Here is a 20,717-nt window from a genome sequence, read left to right on the forward strand (position 1 = left end):
TAATTTTATATACATATTGTAATGAAATTATATATTTTTTATGTACCGAAGAAAATTTCTTATTGATTAAAAAAAAATCGATTGAAAAAAATTTATTTGATTCAAATAAATATATTTTTTTTTGTCAATTATTATTATTATTATTAAATTATTAATTATTGTTAATTATTATTACTACTATTATTATTTTTATTATTATTATTAATTATTATTATTGAGTTAACTAAATGATATTTGTTTCAAATACAAAAATTATTGTGCTGAAATACAATTTATTTAATTCAAATAAAAATTATTTGATTCAAGTACCTATAAATATTTTTATTTAATAATAGTCGCAAATGATTTTTTGAAATTGTATTAATTTTCTTTTTTCTTTCAGTGTATCAATATTTGAGTCGATGATATATAAGAGAGCTGTATTCAAAAAATCTGTGTGCAATTATCGTAATGGATAAAGGTAAAATTTTTCAAATATAATTTCTTTTTATTAATATTTTCACAAAATTATATAATATATTTTTTTTAATTTCTCAAAGAAGTTATGTATGAAAAAAAAAGAAGAAAACACACTCATCAGCCTCTTTCTATGAAACTTAACCTTGACCGCATTAAACACGTGTTTTTTTTAAGAAGGGATGGAGTGGGGGTGGGGGGGGGGGGTGAGTGTAAAGTAATAAAAATAATTAGAATTTATTTTTTTCTTATAAATTATATTATTTATTATTAATTAAGAATTGTTATTTATTTGTAAATAATTTGGGGGAGAAAAAAAAGTATAGTTTTATGCAAAAGAAAAAAAAATAGTAAATATACATACATATATATATATACAATATTTGTAAGAGAGGAGAGAGAGAGAGAGAAAAAGAAGGAATGATAAATAAAGAGAATATGAGATGCACCCCGTTCGATTACAGCCCTGTATGTGAGAGAGAAATCTAGGCAGGCAGACAGCATCCCCTATATTGATCTCGCTATTTTCTCTCTCTCTTCTTTTGCCATATATCCAAGTCACTCTCTCCTTCTCCTTTCACTCCGTCCCGCCCTTTATCCTTCTCTCTCTTTTTCCACTATATAGTTACAGTCTCTCTTTAACCACCCTCATTTTTCTATTTTCTTTTTTTTTCTAACATTCTAAATTTTACCATTTTTTTTTTTTCCTAATGATAAGAAATTATAATAAAAATAGCTAATTTATTTAAAAAAAAATTTACACAAATTTTGATTTTTTTTTTTTATTTCAAAAGTACGAGACTCTAAAATAATTTTATTTTTCATTTACAGGAAGGATGGAAAAAGTTTCCTGTAAGAATAAGTTTACTATTCCGTTGGTTGAATCAAGTCAACTGGTAGTAGGCGAGTTCTATCTCTGTTTCGAGGATAAAGTGGGAAGCTGGAGGAGAGAGAGAGAGAGAATATTAGCGAGGGTGGGAAAAGGCTCTCTCTCTCTCTCTCTCTCACTCTCTCTTGGATAGCCACCCTCTCTGCGCAACGGATCATCAACGCAACGTCCTCGTTGTCGTCGTGTCGACGTGAATTATCCTCCGCGAGAACATGTTGAGAAGGTATATGGACCAGTGGAGGCGAGGCTCCTCGTTGAAGCCGCTTGTTGACGAGAGAGTTTAAAAAAAAGAGAGAGAAATAGATAGAAAAAAGAGAAAGAGAGAGAGAGAGAACAATAGAGAGAAAAAAAAAGGAAAAGAGGAGAGAAAAGAAGAAGAAGAATAAAAGCTGCACCGGGTCCGAGGGCGCTCTTTACTAAACCCAGGGCGAGCAGGCGCGAAACGTAACCTCACCAACCGTTGTCGTTATCGTCGTCGACGTCGTCGTGGTCGTCGGTTGTGATACTCGAACGAGAACGAAAAGTCGCGAGGACAAGCCGGAATCCAGAGCCTCGAGATGCCGATCGAGGCCGAGAGTAACCTGGGCGCGTACCAATCGGCAGTTCACACCCATTACTGAGAGAATCATTCTCTCCTCTTATTCTTCTTCTTCTTCTTTATTTTTTTTATCATTCATCCTTTGACGATCCTCCTGCCGAGGGATAATTTTTATTCCCTCATAGAAGCTTTAATAATGGAAAAAACATATTTATGGTGTATTCAATTTTTTCATCATCATCATCATCAAAAAAATACCAAGTGCCAAGATTTGATATTATTTTTTTGAAAGTGAAAATTATTTTTTCAATTTGACCTAATTTTCAATATTATGTTATCAAATAGGAAACAAACAAAAAAATAAGCAATGGTGAAATTTTTTTTCCAAATTATCAAATTGAGAGAATAATTTGACAACATGATGTTTATAAATGTGCAGCCGGTGCTTAATCTCAATTTGATCAATAAAATGAATAAGAGAAGACTTTTTGAATGAGGATTTGAATTTTTGTTAGAGGGGAAAAAAGAAAGAAGAAACATTAATTCTCGAGTGTTGTTGAAATGTAAAGGGGCCCATGGCCAGGGCCCCAAAGTGGCCAAAAAGAAAAATAATAATAATAAAGTAATTTTATACAGAGGACAAAATTTATTGGAACTTTTTTCAAATTTGACTTTTTAGTAATTGGAATATTCGAGGGAGATAAAATATAAAGATAGAGAAGAAGAGAAAAAAAAAGAAGAAGAAAAATGTTTAACAGTGAAAAGATAGAAGGATGGTCATTGTTTTAATCGTCCGGTGAAAACAAAAACTGTCCTCGAGGCGATAGATTTGGAAAATTATATAAAAGAAGAAAAGTTCGTGATTGCCGGGTTGTTATCGGTTTTTAAAGGGAATGTTGAAAGAAGAATTTTTTTTTTTATTTTTTTGTCTATTACATTTCAAATAAACTATTGCAAATGAAGGAGTTTTTAAATCATCATCGAGAATTATAATAAAAATCCTCAGCAAAAATGGTCGATTTAGGAGGATATATCATCATTTTGATGAACCATAATGGAAAAATTAAACTTTATGGTGAGTTTTATTGTATAAATATATTATTTATATATTTTTTGATTATATTTTGTTGGAACAATATTTTTATATTAACAATAATAATTAATTTCAAAAAGTTCTCCAGTTTAGGTATTTATGGTATTTTTCAATTCAAAGTATTTTTATATAATTATTTATTTTCGTAGAAATTGACAAAAAAAAAAGACGAAATTTATTTTTTAAAAATATTAAGAAAATCAATTGAATTTTCGAAAAAAAAAGAATTATCTTTTGCCACTTGTTTTAAAATTAATGATAATTATAAAATAGAATAATTAATAATAAAAAATTAAATAAAAACAATTCTAAATTTTTAAAGAAGTAAAATTTTTAGTCCTAAAATTAAAAAAATTAACGATAATTATAGTAGAACAATTAATAATAGAATGAAATAAAAAAATAATAGTAAATTAAAAAAAAAAAAAAATTTAGTCCTAAGATTAAAAAAATTAAAAATTTCTTTAAAAATCGTTGATAATAAAAAATTGTAAACATCAGAATCGTTATTTTTAGCCCTAAAACAAATTAATGTTAATTGTAATAGAATAATTAATAATTACACAAAAACAATAATACTAAATTTTTAAAGAAATATAAAATTTTTAGTCTTAAAATTAAAAAAAATTAATAATTATAATTGAATAATTAATAATAAAACTAAACAAAAAAACAAAAGTAAATTTTCAAAAAAAAAAAAATTTAGTCCTAAAATTAAAAATATTTTTATAATTTTTAAAATAATATTTAAAACTTTTATTTTCATAATAATAAATTGACGTTAAAAATCTAAAATTTTTTGCATTCAAATAAATAAACGATATTTGAAATGAAAACGAACTTTTGGATTAACTTTAACGACTTTAAGAGAAAAGGACGTAAACTTTTCTAATTTCCTGGTGTGATTTTATTGAAATTCATATATATTCAAGTTTGACATGCTGAACTGCTTTGAGAACTATCGACATTAAATGTCAATTCAAACATTTCAAAATGTGCTTTTTATTCTAAAAATTACTATAACTCAAAAATAAAATTTAAATTTCCTTAAAATTCTAAAGATTTTAAATAATATTATTGTACGTGATTTATTTTACTTTGTTTTCCTTTAAATTTATTTTTAAAGAATATTATTTTCAAGTAAATTAATTTAATGTTAAAAATAAAATGATTCAAAAAATTTTTTAACTAGAAATCATTGTCCCGTAAATTAAAAATTATATAAAGTTTTGAATCTCATTTTTTTTTTTTTTTTTTTGACAAGTACATTCACATATATTCTTTATAAAAATAAATATTTGCAGAAAACTAAAATTCAAAATCTTTTTTTATTCAGGGCACGGGTGATAAAAATCATGATTTAAAAAAAATTTAAAAAAAAAGATTTTTTTGATTAAAATCAAATTTATTTTTTATTTCGTAACATTTTTCAAAAGTTCGTTTTTAATTAGTTTCTTTATTTACTGAATACATAAACGATAAATTTAGTAATACGTAAACGTAATAAAAATCAGAAATAATAATAATAATAATAATAAAAAGAAAAAGAATTACTAAAAAAAATTCATGATTTGATTTATATTGAAACTTTGGCTAAAAAAAACGATAAGTGACGCGCTCTGAAAAAAGGAACTTAAGAAGCAAAAAATTATAGAGATGCATGAATAAGTTCTAAATTTTTATTTGTTAAAATTTTCATTTGATAGAATTTTCGTTTAGCTGAATTTTTATTTTTTCGAAATTTCGAATTATTATTTAAAAAAAACTAGTAATTTAAACGAATTTTTAATTAGGTAACATTTTATTAGAAACAATTGTATTTTTTGCCAAAAATAACAAAAATTCAATTTTTTTTTTTATTTAAATCAAATTTATTTTTACTTGCGTAACATTTTTCAAAAGTTCGCTTTTAAGAAATTTTTTTTTTTTTTTTAATAAATTCTTATACGATAAATTTAATAATACAAGCATAAGGAAATATTTATAATTTTATTAAAGAAAATAAAATTTTTGAAAATTGAGAATTAAAATTGTCGAACAATATTTTGTTTTAAATAATTAAATAATAATAATAGTTTGAATTACTATTGGTAGCAACCAATAGATTTTAAAAAGATGAATTTAAAAATTTAGAATATAGAAAATTGAATGTAAAAAAATATGCCTGAAATTCTTAATATAATTTTATTTTAATTATTTTATTATTATTTTTTTCTGTCTAATTGCAAAAATTTCATATTATATTTTAATATTTAAGGTTTTAAAATTTTTAATTTTTAAACGTTAATATTTTTTGTTAATTTTGGATTATTTATTTTTATAATGTCAATAACTATGTATATAATATTTTATAGTAAAATGTTTTAGTTTAAATTAAAAATATATATATGTTGTCGTAAAATACCACTTTGGTTTTTTTTTCATAAAAGTGATATTTCCATTAACGTTCACGCAAAAATAATCCTTATTGCAATCGACAAAGTGTCATTTCATGCAAACGGCCACATTCAAAAATGAGTATTTATAGAGAACTTAAAAAGACATTTTAATTTTACATTGTTTCCACTTAAACTTTTGAAAGTGGAGAATAAAAGATAGAAAGAGAGAGAGAGAGAGAACAATCTTTGTATTTTGTGGTAATTAATTAAAACATCTATATAGCCAAAAGAAATACGCAAATGAATAACAAGAAAAACACTGGTTGCAATTCAACTGCAAGAATTGTACAAGCAGCGCGTAACTTCAGTTATTGCTTCAGAGTTGAATCCGCAGGGCAAAAAAAAGCGAGTGCATCCTGCTGATATAGAAAAAAATAACTTCTGCTCTTAGTTGAATTTTAATGCCATAGAAATATTTAAATTATATATGAATATTTATTTTTTTGCCAAATAAAATGAGCGAAATTTTTTTTTAATCAAACTATAAATATAATTTTTAATTAAATCTACAAAAGAGTTTTTTTTTTTCTATAACACAATTGACTATTTTTATGATGAGCTTTAAAAATATTTTTACTCAGATTGTTTATTTTTTAAATTGATATTGATATTCACTGAAAGTAAACATATATTTACATTTTGAATTTTTATTTTAAAATATTTTTTCCAAATAGATTAATTAATTTTTATATTCAAATAATAAAAGAAACTATTGATTTTAATATAAAGATATTTAGATTGTATGAATTAAATTAGTTTTTGTCTCGTAAAAAATTGAAATTTTTTTAATTAAAAAAAAATTATTTTCTTGAACAATATTTTTAAATTGATACCTATTCACTGAAAGTAAACAATTTTATTTTGAATTTTTATAAATTTTTTTTTCAAAACTATATAAATAATTTTTTAATTAAATCTACAAAAGAGTTTTTTTTACAATACAATTTGACAACTTTTATGACGAGCTTTAAAAATATTTTTACTCAGATTGTTTTACCATTTTTTAAATTGATTTTCACTAAAAGTAAACAATTCTATATTTACATTTTGAATTTTTACTTTGAAATATTTTTTCCAAATAATTTAATTAAAATTAATTAAAATAAATAATAAATAAATTTTTATATTTAAATAATAAACTTATATTAATTTTAATAGAGAGAGATTTACATTTTTGAATTAAATTAGTTTTTGTATCGTAGTCGAAAATTGAAATTTTTTCTAATTAAAAAAATAAAAGCACATGAAATAAATTAATTTTTTTTTTCGTAGTAAAAAATAGAAAATTTTTTTATATTAAAAAAAAGGATTTTTTTAACAATATTTTTAAATTAAAATTCACTGAAAGTAAACAATTCTTTATTTGTGCTATTCCATGAGTTTTTTTTTTTATTACTTTTCGGAGTAACCTTTCCAAATTAAATGAAACATTTTTTTTATAATATATTTATTAATATAAAGGTCGAAAATAATCACTTTTTAAGTAAAAAGAATTGTGTATTTAAAATATACAACAATAAATAATGAAAAAAAATTCACTTTTTTTCTGCATCACCAAATAAATTGGTTTAAAGATCAAATTTTTCCTTATTTTTCAAGCTTTAATACCGCACAAGAAAAATAATGTATTTTGGAATAGTTAACTCACAATTTATTAAACAATGTTTGTTTTCTTTTTCGTATTTTATTTACTGTGAAACGTCTGCTAACGCTGCGTGCGACGTTCGGAAGTTGTCGCTCTCGTAATTGAGCAGAAACTTATTATTACACTAGCGTAGTAAAAAATATGTTGTGTGAAAAGTGAGATCTCCGATTATGACGCCTCTAGCGGTAAAGCGGTGTACTTAGAAGTTTTCAAAATATGGCTGCGCCTAGTGACAGCTGTTCTCATATAGTAAACAGTGTAAAGTGATATATAATAATTTTAGAAAAAGTGTACAAATGTTTAATCTTAATAAAACTATTTGACTTGACTTTGTAAAGAAAGAAAAAGTTACACACAAAAATTTTAAATAAAACATAAATTTTTTTGAAAATATATTTGAAAATTGGTGAGTTTTTGCTTATTTATATAGGGGAATAGTGTCAGGGTTGGACACAGTTTTGGTTTTTTGTTTATAAATATTTTGTTTAGATAAATTCAGTCAATTGTGGTATATGGGTGGAAAGATCTACAAAAGAGGAACACTTTTGCTGTGGACCGTAAATTGATTGGTCCAAAATTAAAAAAGTTATAAACATTTAAAAAAAAAATCTAGTCAGGGTTGGACACTTTTTAAAAATCGAAACGCATTATTGGTAAAAAGGTGAAATAACATTTGTAATGTTTTTTATTCTTATTTTTTCATGTTTATCTTTACTTATTGTTTACAAATTGTAAAGCTTCATGGGTTTAAAAAAGGAATGAACTCAAATTACAAAAAATAACGCTTTATTGTTCCAAATAACTCAATGAAATGATGAACAAAATTTATACAATTTAAGTATTATTTTTCTAATATCTTTGGCACAATTTTGCACTGAAATATCAATAAAATAAAATTTATAATTATTTATTTATTTATAAATTGTGTCAAATTCATAATTAATATGGGTGTCCAACCCTAACTAGAAGCATCATTTTCGAATTGTGCTAACCATAACCAGACATGTGTCGCGATTCGATTTTTCACTTTTTTTCTTCTTAAATTATGTACCCCACAATACATTCAATAAGCTTACCTTGCCGAATTCTTGCTTTTTTTTACACATTTTTTAGGTTTATTCACAAGTCAAACAAAACTTTTTTTGTCTCTTCGATTGCACCAAAGTCACAGAAGACGCTACTTTTGATTCTCCAAAAATGTAATGCCACAAAAAGTTAGGTTACACTACTAGAAGATTCGTCACGTACGCACACAGGTGGCGCTAGTGTTCTTATTTAAAAAAAGCCAAGTGTCCAACCCTGACACTATTCCCCTACGAATATATAATTTAGATTTTTTAAATATTTGTTTTCAATTATGTTTCATAATGAAATAATAAAGGAATTGCAATAATTTGTTGTAAGTTATATAAAAATATAAATAATTTTTTTTCATTATAGCCGTATATATTTCAAACGAAATTTCTTAATTTTTTTTTATTTCTAGGTTATATTTACATGTAAACAAACAAAATATAGTGACAAGTTCAGCAAGTATTTTTTTAACATTCAAATACATACAAAATAATTTGTATCAAGTAAAGTTGCCTGTGTTAATGCTGATTCATTGATCAATTTAGCAGCCTCATTTTTCACTTTTTTATTTATAATTACACAAAATTAACTTGCATCAAACACATTTCAAAAAAAAACGCCAACTGACAGTTATACACAAACACTTATGTAACAATGTACCACGTGACCTGTAATTCCTGGCTTTTCCGCTAGGGTTGTTAGTATCGGGGATATGTAAATGCTTCTATTAAATCTGGAAAGGCTGGGGAAAAATTTTCAAAAACGGCCTATAGAGTGAGTGCTCCTTATATTACTTCATGGTTTCGTTCAATGACAACATAACCTCACTTTTCACATAACATGTTTTTTACTACGCTAGTCTAATGAGCTTCTGCTCAATATAACGAGAGTGACAATTTCCGAACGTCACGCGCAGCGTTAGCAGACGTTTCACAGTAAATAAAATACAAAAAAGAAAACAAACATTATTTAATAAATTGTGAGTTAACTATTCCGAAGTACATTATTTTTTTTGTGCGGTATGAAAGCTTGAAAAATAAGGAAAATTTTGATCTTTAAACCAATTTATTTGGTGGTGCAGAAAAAAAGTGTTTTTTTAATTATTTATTGTTGTATTTTTTAAATAAACAATTGTTTTTACTTTAAAAATGATTATTTTGGACCTTTATATTAATAAATAATATAAAAAAAAGTCTTTCATTTAATTTGGAAAGGTTACTCCGAAAAGTGATAAAAAAAACTCATGGAATGGCACATTTACATTTTGAATTTTTATTTTGAAATATTTTTTCCAAATTGATTAATTTTTATATTTGAATAATAAAATTATATATAGATTTTAATAGAAAGATATTTACAAATATGAATTAAATTAATTTTTGTCTCGGTAGTAAAAAATTAAAATTTTTTAATTAAAAAAAAGTAATTTGCATATTGAACAATATTTAGAAAAAATTCATCAATACATATAATATTATTTAGAAAAATGGGGAAAAATGAATATTTACATTTATAGAAATTTTGAATTAAAATTATTTGAAATTTTTTTTTCGTAATGAATATTGAATTTTTCAGATTAAATGCTTCTTAGTTCTTTTGTTTTTTTTTTTTTTTTAATGAATATTCATTGTTTGTGAAATATTATTTCGAAATAAAAAGATAATTCATAAAGAACGATGTGATAACTCGCGTGGAATATTGGATTTTAATTATTAGAAATTAAAAACTTTTCAGTTAGTTTGTGAAAACTCGATTCCCAAGCTACACATTTATGTTAGTTTTTTCTAGTTTGATAAAGTAACTCAATTACAAGTTCCACAAACCACACATGGGTATACAACATGGGCAATATTTTAACGTTTATTTTGTTTTATTATCTCTCGTATATATTTAAAGAGATTTAGCAACCTGCAGTATGTTGAATCAATACGTGATATTAAATTTCGTAGTATGTATTATTAATTGAAAACAAATATTGTATATTGTTATTTGAAAAAAAAAAATTTTTAATTTTTTTTTTTTTAAATTAAAAAAATTCTTTTGGTCGATTTTTGGTATATACGTAATATATTAAGCTGACTTTTTTTTACCAGGTTATAATAAACTAAACATTTCTGTAATTAAAGTTCTCATTATTAAAGGGTGTAATTTCATTATATGAGTTTTGTAATTAACTGCACGTGTACATGATTTTATAGTGAGTAATAAAACAGTACAAACAGCATCATTTGAATATCAAAGAGATAAAGTATCTCATTCTAGTTTTCTTTTTTGTTTTGATTTTTTTAGTTTTTTTTTTTTTTTAAAAAAGAGAAAAATTGAGGAAGAAAATTTGTTTCATAAAATATTAAATTCGAGGTTTTGAAAATTTTTTTAAATATGACAATTCGGGAAAATAAAAATTCAAATAAATGAAAATTTAAGAATTAATTTAAATTTTATTAAATTTTATTTCGATTCAAATTTTAATCACATGCAAATTGAATCCGATCGAAAGTTAAAATTTATGAAATTTCAATCTATCTGAAGATTAATCGATTTAAGTTTCCAAGTAATCGGAATTTTAATTTATCAAGAAACTTTAATTGATTTATATTTCAATTTATCTAAACAATAATTTATCTATTGATTAAATTTTCAAATTATTCCGAATTTTAATTTATCAAAATTTTAAATGACTCAAGTTTAAAATAATTCAAATTTTAATTGATTTTAATTTCAAATTACAAAATTTTAATTTTTTTAAAATTTTTATTGATTTAAGTTTCAAATCAACCGAATTTTAATTGGTCCAAATTTTAATTCATTTAAGTTTAAAATTATCCGAATTTTTATTGATTTAAGTATTAAATTTCAATTTATCCCAATTTTAAATTATAAATTTAACAAAAAAAAAAAATTATTTTCATGAAAAAATTTTTAGTGTCAGGAAAATTAAAAAAAAATTTATTCTTTTAACTCTGAATATTAGATTAAATGCAAAATTTTGTTAATTATTTTTTGGTTTAGTTAAAATTCGATAATATATGAAAAATTTCTTTTACGAAAATTCTGCCAAATAATAATTCGGAGAAATCTAAGTTTTATTAAAAATAAAATTCTATTTAATAAAATACTATTTACTTTCTAAATTTGAATTAATAAAATTCTATTATTTTATTAATAAACGTTTGTCTTATTATTTTATTTGATTAAAAAAAATCTAATTTCAATTATAGTGACTCACTTATATTTGAATTAGTTAAAATTTAGGGGAATAGTGTCAGGGTTGGACACTTGTCAGGGTTGGACACTTGGCTTTTTTTAAATAAGAACACTAGCGCCACCTGTGTGCGTACGTGACGAATCTTCTAGTAGTATAACCTAACTTTTTGTGGCATTACATTTTTGGAGAATCAAAAGTAGCGTCTCTTGTGACTTCGGTGCAATCGAAGAGACAAAAAAAGTTTTGTTTGACTTGTGAATAAACCTAAAAAATGTGTAAAAAAAGCACGAATTCGGCAAGATAAGCTTATTGAATGTATTGTGGGGTACATAATTTAAGAAGAAAAAAAGTGAAAAATCGAATCGCGACACATGTCTAGTTATGGTTAGCACAATTCGAAAATGAGGCTGCAGTCCCATGGCAGCGTTTTGCGTTGCGTTTTGTTACTAGACTATGAGTGTAAAAGAGATGCAGATATATGTTTGCTATGTTTACACTCAGGGTCTAGTGACAAAACGCAACGCAAAACGCTGCCATGGGACTGCAGCCTGATGCTTCTAGTTAGGGTTGGACACTTTATACAGTTAGGGTTGGACACCCATATTAATTATGAATTTGACACAATTTATAAATAAATTTTATTTTATTGATATTTCAGTGCAAAATTGTGCCAAAGATATTAGAAAAATAATACTTAAATTGTATAAATTTTGTTCATCATTTCATTGAGTTATTTGGAACAATAAAGCGTTATTTTTTGTAATTTGAGTTCATTCCTTTTTTAAACCCATGAAGCTTTACAATTTGTAAACAATAAGTAAAGATAAACATGAAAAAATAAGAATAAAAAACATTACAAATGTTATTTTACGTTTTTACCAATAATGCGTTTCGATTTTCAAAAAGTGTCCAACCCTGACTGAAAAGTCCAACCCTGACTAGATTTTTTTTTTTTTTAAATGTTTATAACTTTTTTAATTTTGGACCAATCAATTTACGGTCCACAGCAAAAGTGTTCCTCTTTTGTAGATCTTTCCACCCATATACCACAATTGACTGAATTTATCTAAACAAAATATTTATAAACAAAAAACCAAAACTGTGTCCAACCCTGACACTATTCCCCTACTAAATTCGATAGTAAAAAAAAAAAATTTTTTTTAGAAATTTTGTAAAATAATAATAATACGAAAGAATAAAAATTCAGCTAAAAGGAAATTTTATCTAATGAAATTCTTATCAAATGAAAATTTTATCAAATAAAAATTTAGGACTTATTCATGCTTCTCTATAATTTTTTTTTTTTTTTTTTGCTTCTGAAGTCCCTTTCTTTAGAGCTCATCTCTTATTCTACTTTTTTAACCAAAGGATCAATATAAATTAAATCATGAATTTTTTAACAATTCTTCTTTTCCTTTTTTATTTCTTTTTGATTTTTATTATTACTTTTATTGCATAATTCAAAAAAAAAAATTGTAAAACCTTTAATATTATATTTTATACTATTTTTTCAACAAAAGAATCAATATTCCCACGAAAGCCGCAAATTTTTTTTTTCCATCAGTGTATCCGTGGTTGACCGAATTTTATGAACAAATTATTTCAAATTTTTTTTTTCCAACAAACGAGAAGTTTTAATTCAATTTTTGTCCAATTAAACATTTTATGTATTGAATTTTTTAAAAATAGAGTTTTTAAAAAAAATTTTTTTTTATGTATTTCTAAAAGTGAAGTTGGAAAAACAGTTAAATAAAAAAAAAAAATGATTTTCGAATTTTCAGAAAAATTGTTTTTTTTAAATTTAATTAAAGGTTTTTGTGCTAAATCTCGATGAATGTTGCGGTATATTTGTAAAAAGGAAAAAAAAGAAATATATATGCAAATAAAAAATCCGGCTTTAAATATATGATGTATTCCACTCCAAAGTGTAAGTCCATCAGCAATTGCCTCTCCGATTTTTTTTTCTTTTAGTACTAATTGAGACTAGGTTCAGGAATTTTTTCAAATTTTTTTAGTAAGCCGTTTTCGAGTTATGGAATTTTGAAAATTGGACAATTTTCATGACTTTTAATTTTTGAATGCTCATAACTTTCTTAAAAATGCATCAATTTTAAAAGTCTTTTTTTTCAAAATGTGTGTTTTTAAACGATATTACTATCAAATTTTTGAGTTTTAATGATAAAAAATCATTTTTCTCATTTGACGTACGGATTGATTTTTTTCAAAATTTTTTCAAAAAAACTACTTCTTTATACGAAGCTGAAGTACGCAACGTTTATATAAACGATTTTTAAAGAAATAATTTTTTAAAATGAAAAATTCTATAATTTTTTGCCTAAAAAAATTTTTTTTGTATAATTTGCTGATTAATGAAAACTACAAGAAATATTTTTTAGGCAAAAAATTATAGAATTTTTCATTGTAAAAAATTATTTCTTTAAAAATCGTTTATATAAACGTTGCGTACTTCAGCTTCGTTTCTTTATTACGAAACTTTTAAGCCTAGCCCGATAATGGGCAAACAATTTTTACAATATTTTCGGAATTTTTCAAAAAATTTTGAATTTAAAATTTTTTAAAAATATTGTTAGTTTTGTATTTTGTATTTTGATGCGCTGATTACGAAAATCATAGTGACAATACCCAAAAATTTGATTTTCATGGTGAAAACCATAAAAAAGTCCCAAAATTTATGGTTTTTTTTTCGTTTATTGGGTAAAATATGCAAAACCGAAAAAAAAATCTTAGACAAAAGTTATAGATCTTATTAAAATACATTTATTTATATCTAATGCATTTTTTTCAGTTTTGCATATTTTACCCAATAAACGAAAAAAACCATAAATTTTGGGACTTTTTTATGGTTTTCTCAATGAAAATCAAATTTTTGGGTATTGTCACTATAATTTTCGTAATTAGCGCATCAAAATACATAAAAGCACGTAGTATAAAAAAAAAACTAAAAATATTTTTTAAAATGCAAAATTCAAAATTTTTTGAAAAATTCCGAAAATATTGTAAAATTCGTTTGCCCATTATCGGGCTAGGCTTAAAAATTTCGTAAAAAGAAGTAGTTTTTTTGAAAAAATTTTGAAAAAAATCTATCAGTACGTCAAATGAAAAAAATGTCTTATCAATTAGTACTAAAAGAAAAAAAAATCTCAAAAAAATCGGAGATGCAAATTAAATGAAACATTTTTTTTATAATATGTATATTATATTTATATTATAAATTTTACATAAATTTATAATAATTTATATTTACATATTATTATATTCATATATATTATTATATTTATATTTCCAAAATAATCACTTTTCAAGTAAAAACAATTGTTTATTTAAAAAATACAACAATAAATAATGAAAAAAAAATCACTTTCTTTCTGCATCACCAAATAAATTGGTTTAATGATCAAAATTTTCCTTATTTTTCAAGCTTTCATACCGCACAAGAAAAATAATGTATTTCGGAATAGTTAAATCACAATTTATTAAACAATGTTTGTTTACTTTTTTGTATTTTATTTACTGTGAAACGTCTGCTAACGCTGCGCACGACGTTCGGAAGTTGTCACTCTCGTTATTGAGCAGAAGCTTATTACACTAGCGTAGTAAAAAACATGTGTGAAAAGTGAGGTTTTTTAATATTCAAAAATGTTTTTTATGATTTTTTATTGCAAAGTAGATTATTAAAAACCATTCAATTTGATAATCAGAAATGTTTACGTTTCGTTCAATGACAACATAACCTCACTTTTCACACAACATGTTTTTTACTACGCTAGTGTAATGAGCTTCTGCTCAATAACGAGTGGGACAACTTCCGAAAGTCACGCGCAGCGTTAGCAGACGTTTCACAGTCAATAAAATACAAAAAAGTAAACAAACATTGTTTAATAAATTGTGAGTTAACTATTTCGAAATACATTATTTTTCTTGTGCGGTATGAAAGCTTGAAAAATAAGGAAAATTTTGATCTTTAAACCAATTTATTTGGTGGTGCAGAAAAAAAGTGAATTTTTTTCATTATTTATTGTTGTATTTTTTAAATAAACAATTGTTTTTACTTTAAAAATGATTATTTTGGACCTTTATATTAATAAATATTATAAAAAAAAGGTTTTTCATTTAATTTGGAAAGGTTACTCCGAAAAGTGAAAAAAAACTCATGGAATGGCACATATATATATGTATATATATATATATATATATATATACATATAGAAATTTTTTTGGGATTTTTTTTTCAGATGGAATTGTGGGTTTTTAAAAAGAAATATAGTTTATTTGTGGTATAACCCTTTATTAATGGAAACGAAAGTAGATTGCGTATCGATTTCTTTATAGCATATATTTAATTTGAATCTTGTGTTGAGTGAGGCTTGAATTATATCTATAGAACTGACATTGAAACAGAGCTTTTGATGCAAGTAGAGGATGTGATATGTATCCTCGTGTCTGACAGCATCGGTCTGTAACTACTATCATACCCTTTAAAGATCAGACTTTGAGTGGAAAGGAGGGATGAAGAGAGAGAGAGAGAGAGAGAGAGAGAAAGCTGCATTGAGAGACTCTTTGAATATAGTGCCCTCCTTTTAAAAACGTCCTCAGGGTGAACCATTAGTATGAAAAAAAATACTCACAAATCTAAATTTTTCTTTACCTTCTTTAGATTCTTCTCATTTACTCGTTTTTATATTTTCAATTAATTAGTTCACAATTTTTCTTTTAATTTTTCATCGCACAATAAACTGTATATCTATATATTGTGCTTCTTTTATTTATATACACAATTTGTCGCTTTTTTTTCTTAACTAAAAAATCCTTTTATTTAATTCTTTATAAAGGGTAGATTAATTTGGAACTGAATTAATAATAATCAATTATTATTAGAATTTTCATTTTAATTGAATTTTGTTATAATTTATTTTTTTAGACAAATTTTCATTTTTCGAATTAGAATTGATAGAAATTCTTTTTAAATGAATTTTTATTTGCACTTTTTAGTTAATAGAATTCATAAAAATGTTGAATTTTCATTTGACCGAAATTAAAAATGTCCGAATAAACATAACCTACAAAAAAAATTGTGGCGCGAATTTAAAAATTGACCAATCACAATTTTCTATATATATATAATTTATGATTGGAGAATTTTTAAAATTGAGCCGAAATCTTTTTTCAAGGTTATGTTTGTTTGGACATTTTTAATTTCGGTCAAATAAATAATTAGCTCTTTTTTTCTTATTATATTTGTTATCTGCGAAATTAAAAAAAAAAAAAAAAAATCAACTTAAAGTTCTATTTTTATATGTAAGGTTAAAAAAATAAACTTGCATATAAATAAAGCTTCAGATAACAAGAATCGCCAGTTGAATTTAAATTTATTTTCTAACTTTACTGGAATTCAGTGTATAATGAGAAGATAAATTAATTTAATTAGAAATTTAATTTCGTATTATATTTCATTGCGAATAATTGTTAAAATATTTTCTCTTTTTTATAAATGATTTTTGTTATATTATCAAATTACAATTTATTACAAAATGATAATAATAATAATTGTTTTAGTATTATTATTATTATTAGATATAAATGAATTAAATTTTGGGAGAATAATTTCAAATGCAATAATTTGCATTATTATAATTATAAGTTAATTTAACAAAAAAAAAATGGTGTTTTATTATTTTTGAGAAAAATATTTGAAAATTATTTTAAATGCGAAAAAAATGTTTTAAATATTTTTAAAGTGCCAATTTCCGCCTACACACTCAAGAGTAATATTGTAGATCATAATTATATATTCAAAGTAGTCTTCGACCTAATTAACAAATTAATTAATTAATTAATTCAAGGACAATGAGAAGGCTTTATGAAATTGAAAATTTTTAACAGAAAATCCTTTGCCGGCAATTAGAATTCAATTTAATTAAATTAATTTTTTTATATTATTTTTTTAGCTTTTGATTTTACAAAAGAAAAGTGAAATAATAAATACAATTATTAAATAATGAGAATAAATAATATTAATAATAACTTGAAATTTGTCCCAATCAATGTGGAATAATATAATTAATTGATTTAAATTATAAATATTATTATTTTAAAAATTATTAATTATTAATAGATTTAAAACTATTAAAAATTATTATTATTTTAAAATATTAATATTAAAAATATTACTATTGAGGTTAAGATAAAATGTCATTATTAAATTATTTTTTTTAGCAACATTTTTCGAAAAAGTAATGTTTGAATACTTTTTTCAGTCCCAGTGAAAAAAAAAGTTTTAAACATTTTTTTTTTTTTTCATAATCTGAAGTTGACTGAATTACAAGCTGGAAAGTTAAACGATACTGCTCTGTATAACATTTAAGATTATAAGTTGAAGTTTGTATTTTTGGTTCAAGATGTTTAAAGTCTTTATCTGAAGGAGTTAAACTTATCTTCTTATAGTGAGCTTAAAGTGTATGAAGTTTAGGTTCACTTCAGGTATCCAAAGTTTCTTAATTAATTCACTCTGAAGTATAGGGCACTTTGTATATAAGCTTTTTCGGATTTATATATATAAAAGAGCTTTGTTGGATCTTAAAATTTATTGTTAGTTTAGAAGGTTAATTAAAAATCATTAGTTAGAATCGTTAGAATTTTATTACTGAATTTTTATATAACCGAAAATTCACTTCACTGAATTTTTATTTTGTTCGAAAATTTTATCAATTAGAAATTCTGTTAAATGATTTTTCGATTAAGTAAAAATTCTGTAGTATGAAAAATCGGTTATATGGAAATTCTATTAAATAATAATTCGAATAAATGAAAATTTATCTGAAAGAAAATTCTATGCAATGAAATTCTATCCAATAAAAATTTCTAAAAAGAATTGAAAAATTAGAAACATGTGTAAAAATCGAGATTTTTTTTTTTTTTTAATGAAACGTCTCATAAATATATATTTAATGTAATTTTTTTTGCTTCTCAGGATCTCCTGCAGATAATGCAGACAGTTTAGAGGTGGGTGACGAGATCCTTGAGGTCAATGGACGAACCCTGGAAAACGCGACTCATTCCGAGGTTATTCAATATATTCATCAGGTAATTGACAATTTTTCAAATTAGTTTTAGCAATTTATTTTTATAAAAATCTGGCTGAAAATAATTAAATTTATTTTTGGAAAAATACATTTTTCTTGGTTTAGTGTTTTTTTTTTGTGGAATAAATCTTTTTTTTTTCATTCTTTTTAAAAATTATGTGACTGTAAAAATAAAATACTTTCTCAATGAGGAAGTGAAAAACTTTTTTTTATTGAACTACAAGCTGTGTTGGAGGATTTTTTTTTTTTTTTTTTTTGATACGTTAGTATTTCTATGGAAAATAAATCCGAAAAACTTTTTTTTATTTTTCAATGCAACAAAACAGTAAAACAGGCATGCATCAATGTATTCCCCCTATACTTTAGAGCTTTTGGAATTTTCGTAGTGTCGAATTAAAAATTGTCAAATTTTTTATTTAACAGAATTTTATAAAGTATATATTTTTATATATTTATAATATATTATAATAATAATATTTATATTTTTAAACAAGGCGAATTTTCATATTGAATAAAATTTTTATTTAACTGAATTCTGATTTAATAGAATTTCTAAATATACCCAACTGAATTTTTATATAAAGCAGATTTTCGAATATAAAGGAACAAAAATAAAAGTTTACAAGAAATATAGAAATATAAGTCTATAAATCTGAATTAATGAAAATTTTAACCAATTTGAATTAGTGACTCACTTTTTGCTTTTGAATTAGTAAAATTTAACTAATTAATAGTGCCATTTTCGGAGTAGAATTAAGGTAAATGCACTAGTAATCGTCATCTTAAGCCGAATTGACAACTTTAATTGGGTATTAAACAATGTTAAACGGTATTTCTAAACTAATAATTAATATTTAAGAATAAATTAAAGTCTAAAGAAGCATAATTAACTCTTGTTTTTTAAAAATAGTATTATTGTTAATAATTATTTATAAATAAAGTTCGTAACATGCAAATGTGTTAGTTATCGGCAAGGATGAAAACTAATTGCCTTAGTGATCGTCAAGTAAAAGTATTAGTAATCGGCAGTGATATTAAAATATGAAAACAAACTTTTTAAATTGATTTTCTTATATATTATAGTATAATTATAGCAATTTACTGTTAGAAAAATCTGTATTATATTTAATATATTGTATATGAAGCAAATATGCAATACTAGAAATGAAATTTAATATACATTTACATTCAATTTAAGGTTATGTGACTGTTAGGTATGTAATGTTAATTTTCAGTAACTTTTCTCATAAAATACTGAATGAATTGAGTTGAAATTTTATGGAGAAGTTCCAAATATGATAAAAGGAATGGTTGTCAAGTGCGAAAATGTTGATATATTGTTAAATAATTATTATAAAATACTTGAATAAAATAATTCTATATAATTAGAAAATGTAGGGTTAGGAGTGTCTGCGATTTTCTAACAATTTTTATGCCTTTTATTATATTTATTTAACAATATATCAATATTTTCGTACTTCATAACCATTCTTTATCATATTTTAATTTCCTCCACATAAAATTTCATTTTACTTAGTCCATTCAGCATTTTACGAGATAAGTTACGGACAAATTAAAATTACAGACCTAACAGTCACATGACCTTAATATACTATACTTTTCTATAATAAATAAATAAATATAAAATTTAAAAAAAATAAATAATTTTAAAAAAGAAAAAAATTATAAAAAATATGAAATTATAAACAAATTTTTAATATAATTAAACATATTTAACATTAACAAAAATATTTTTCTTAATTTACAGAAATACTACACAAAACCTACATGTTTTAGTTTTCGACAGCCTCCTGCTTTAGTTATCGTCATAAAAGAAAATATAAAATAACTTTCATTTCATCCAATTTTCGGTTGACCATAACTAAAATCTATTAATATTATAATATACAAAATTTATTTTTACATTGAAAACAAAGGTTTTTAACATCACTCAATAAAAAAGTCAGTTGTTCATGTACTTAAAACTTTTTAGTTATCGTCATCTCTGATGATTACTGACACACGATGAATTTAGAGTTTTAGTTATCATTTTCCTTAATAATAAAATAATAATTTAAATATTAACTTATTTTTTTTAATCCATCAATAGTAGTTTTATTACTTTATGATAAAAACATAAGCTTAACTTTCAATTCACTTTACACTACTAACCACAAGTTATTTTGTATATGTCATTCGCCTAAGCAGAACTTTAAGAAATGCCGAAGATCTAGTCAGTACGTGGCCTTGTCACGAAAAAATATACTTTTTTAATTAAA

At 23.4% G+C, this 20,717-nt stretch overlaps 1 protein-coding gene across 3 annotated transcripts in view; it reads left to right on the forward strand.

Annotated features, from left to right (window-relative positions):
* The window catches only part of LOC127283756 (protein PALS1), a 222,585-nt gene that overhangs the window by 6,910 nt on the left and 194,958 nt on the right, over positions 1 to 20,717 (forward strand). For all 3 annotated transcript variants that reach the window (XM_051308829.1, XM_051308833.1, XM_051308830.1), the window contains 3 exons: positions 383 to 460; positions 1,288 to 2,958; positions 18,327 to 18,439. In XM_051308829.1, the coding sequence (XP_051164786.1) occupies positions 2,895 to 2,958; positions 18,327 to 18,439 (177 nt within the window). In that variant the 5' untranslated portion in view covers positions 383 to 460; positions 1,288 to 2,894. Of the gene's footprint in view, positions 1 to 382; positions 461 to 1,287; positions 2,959 to 18,326; positions 18,440 to 20,717 lie in introns of those variants that run through there.

Source organism: Leptopilina boulardi, unplaced genomic scaffold (genome assembly GCF_019393585.1).
Source record: "Leptopilina boulardi isolate dan_hultmark-lab unplaced genomic scaffold, ZJU_Lbou_2.1 LbouV2_310, whole genome shotgun sequence".
NCBI lineage: Eukaryota > Metazoa > Arthropoda > Insecta > Hymenoptera > Figitidae > Leptopilina > Leptopilina boulardi.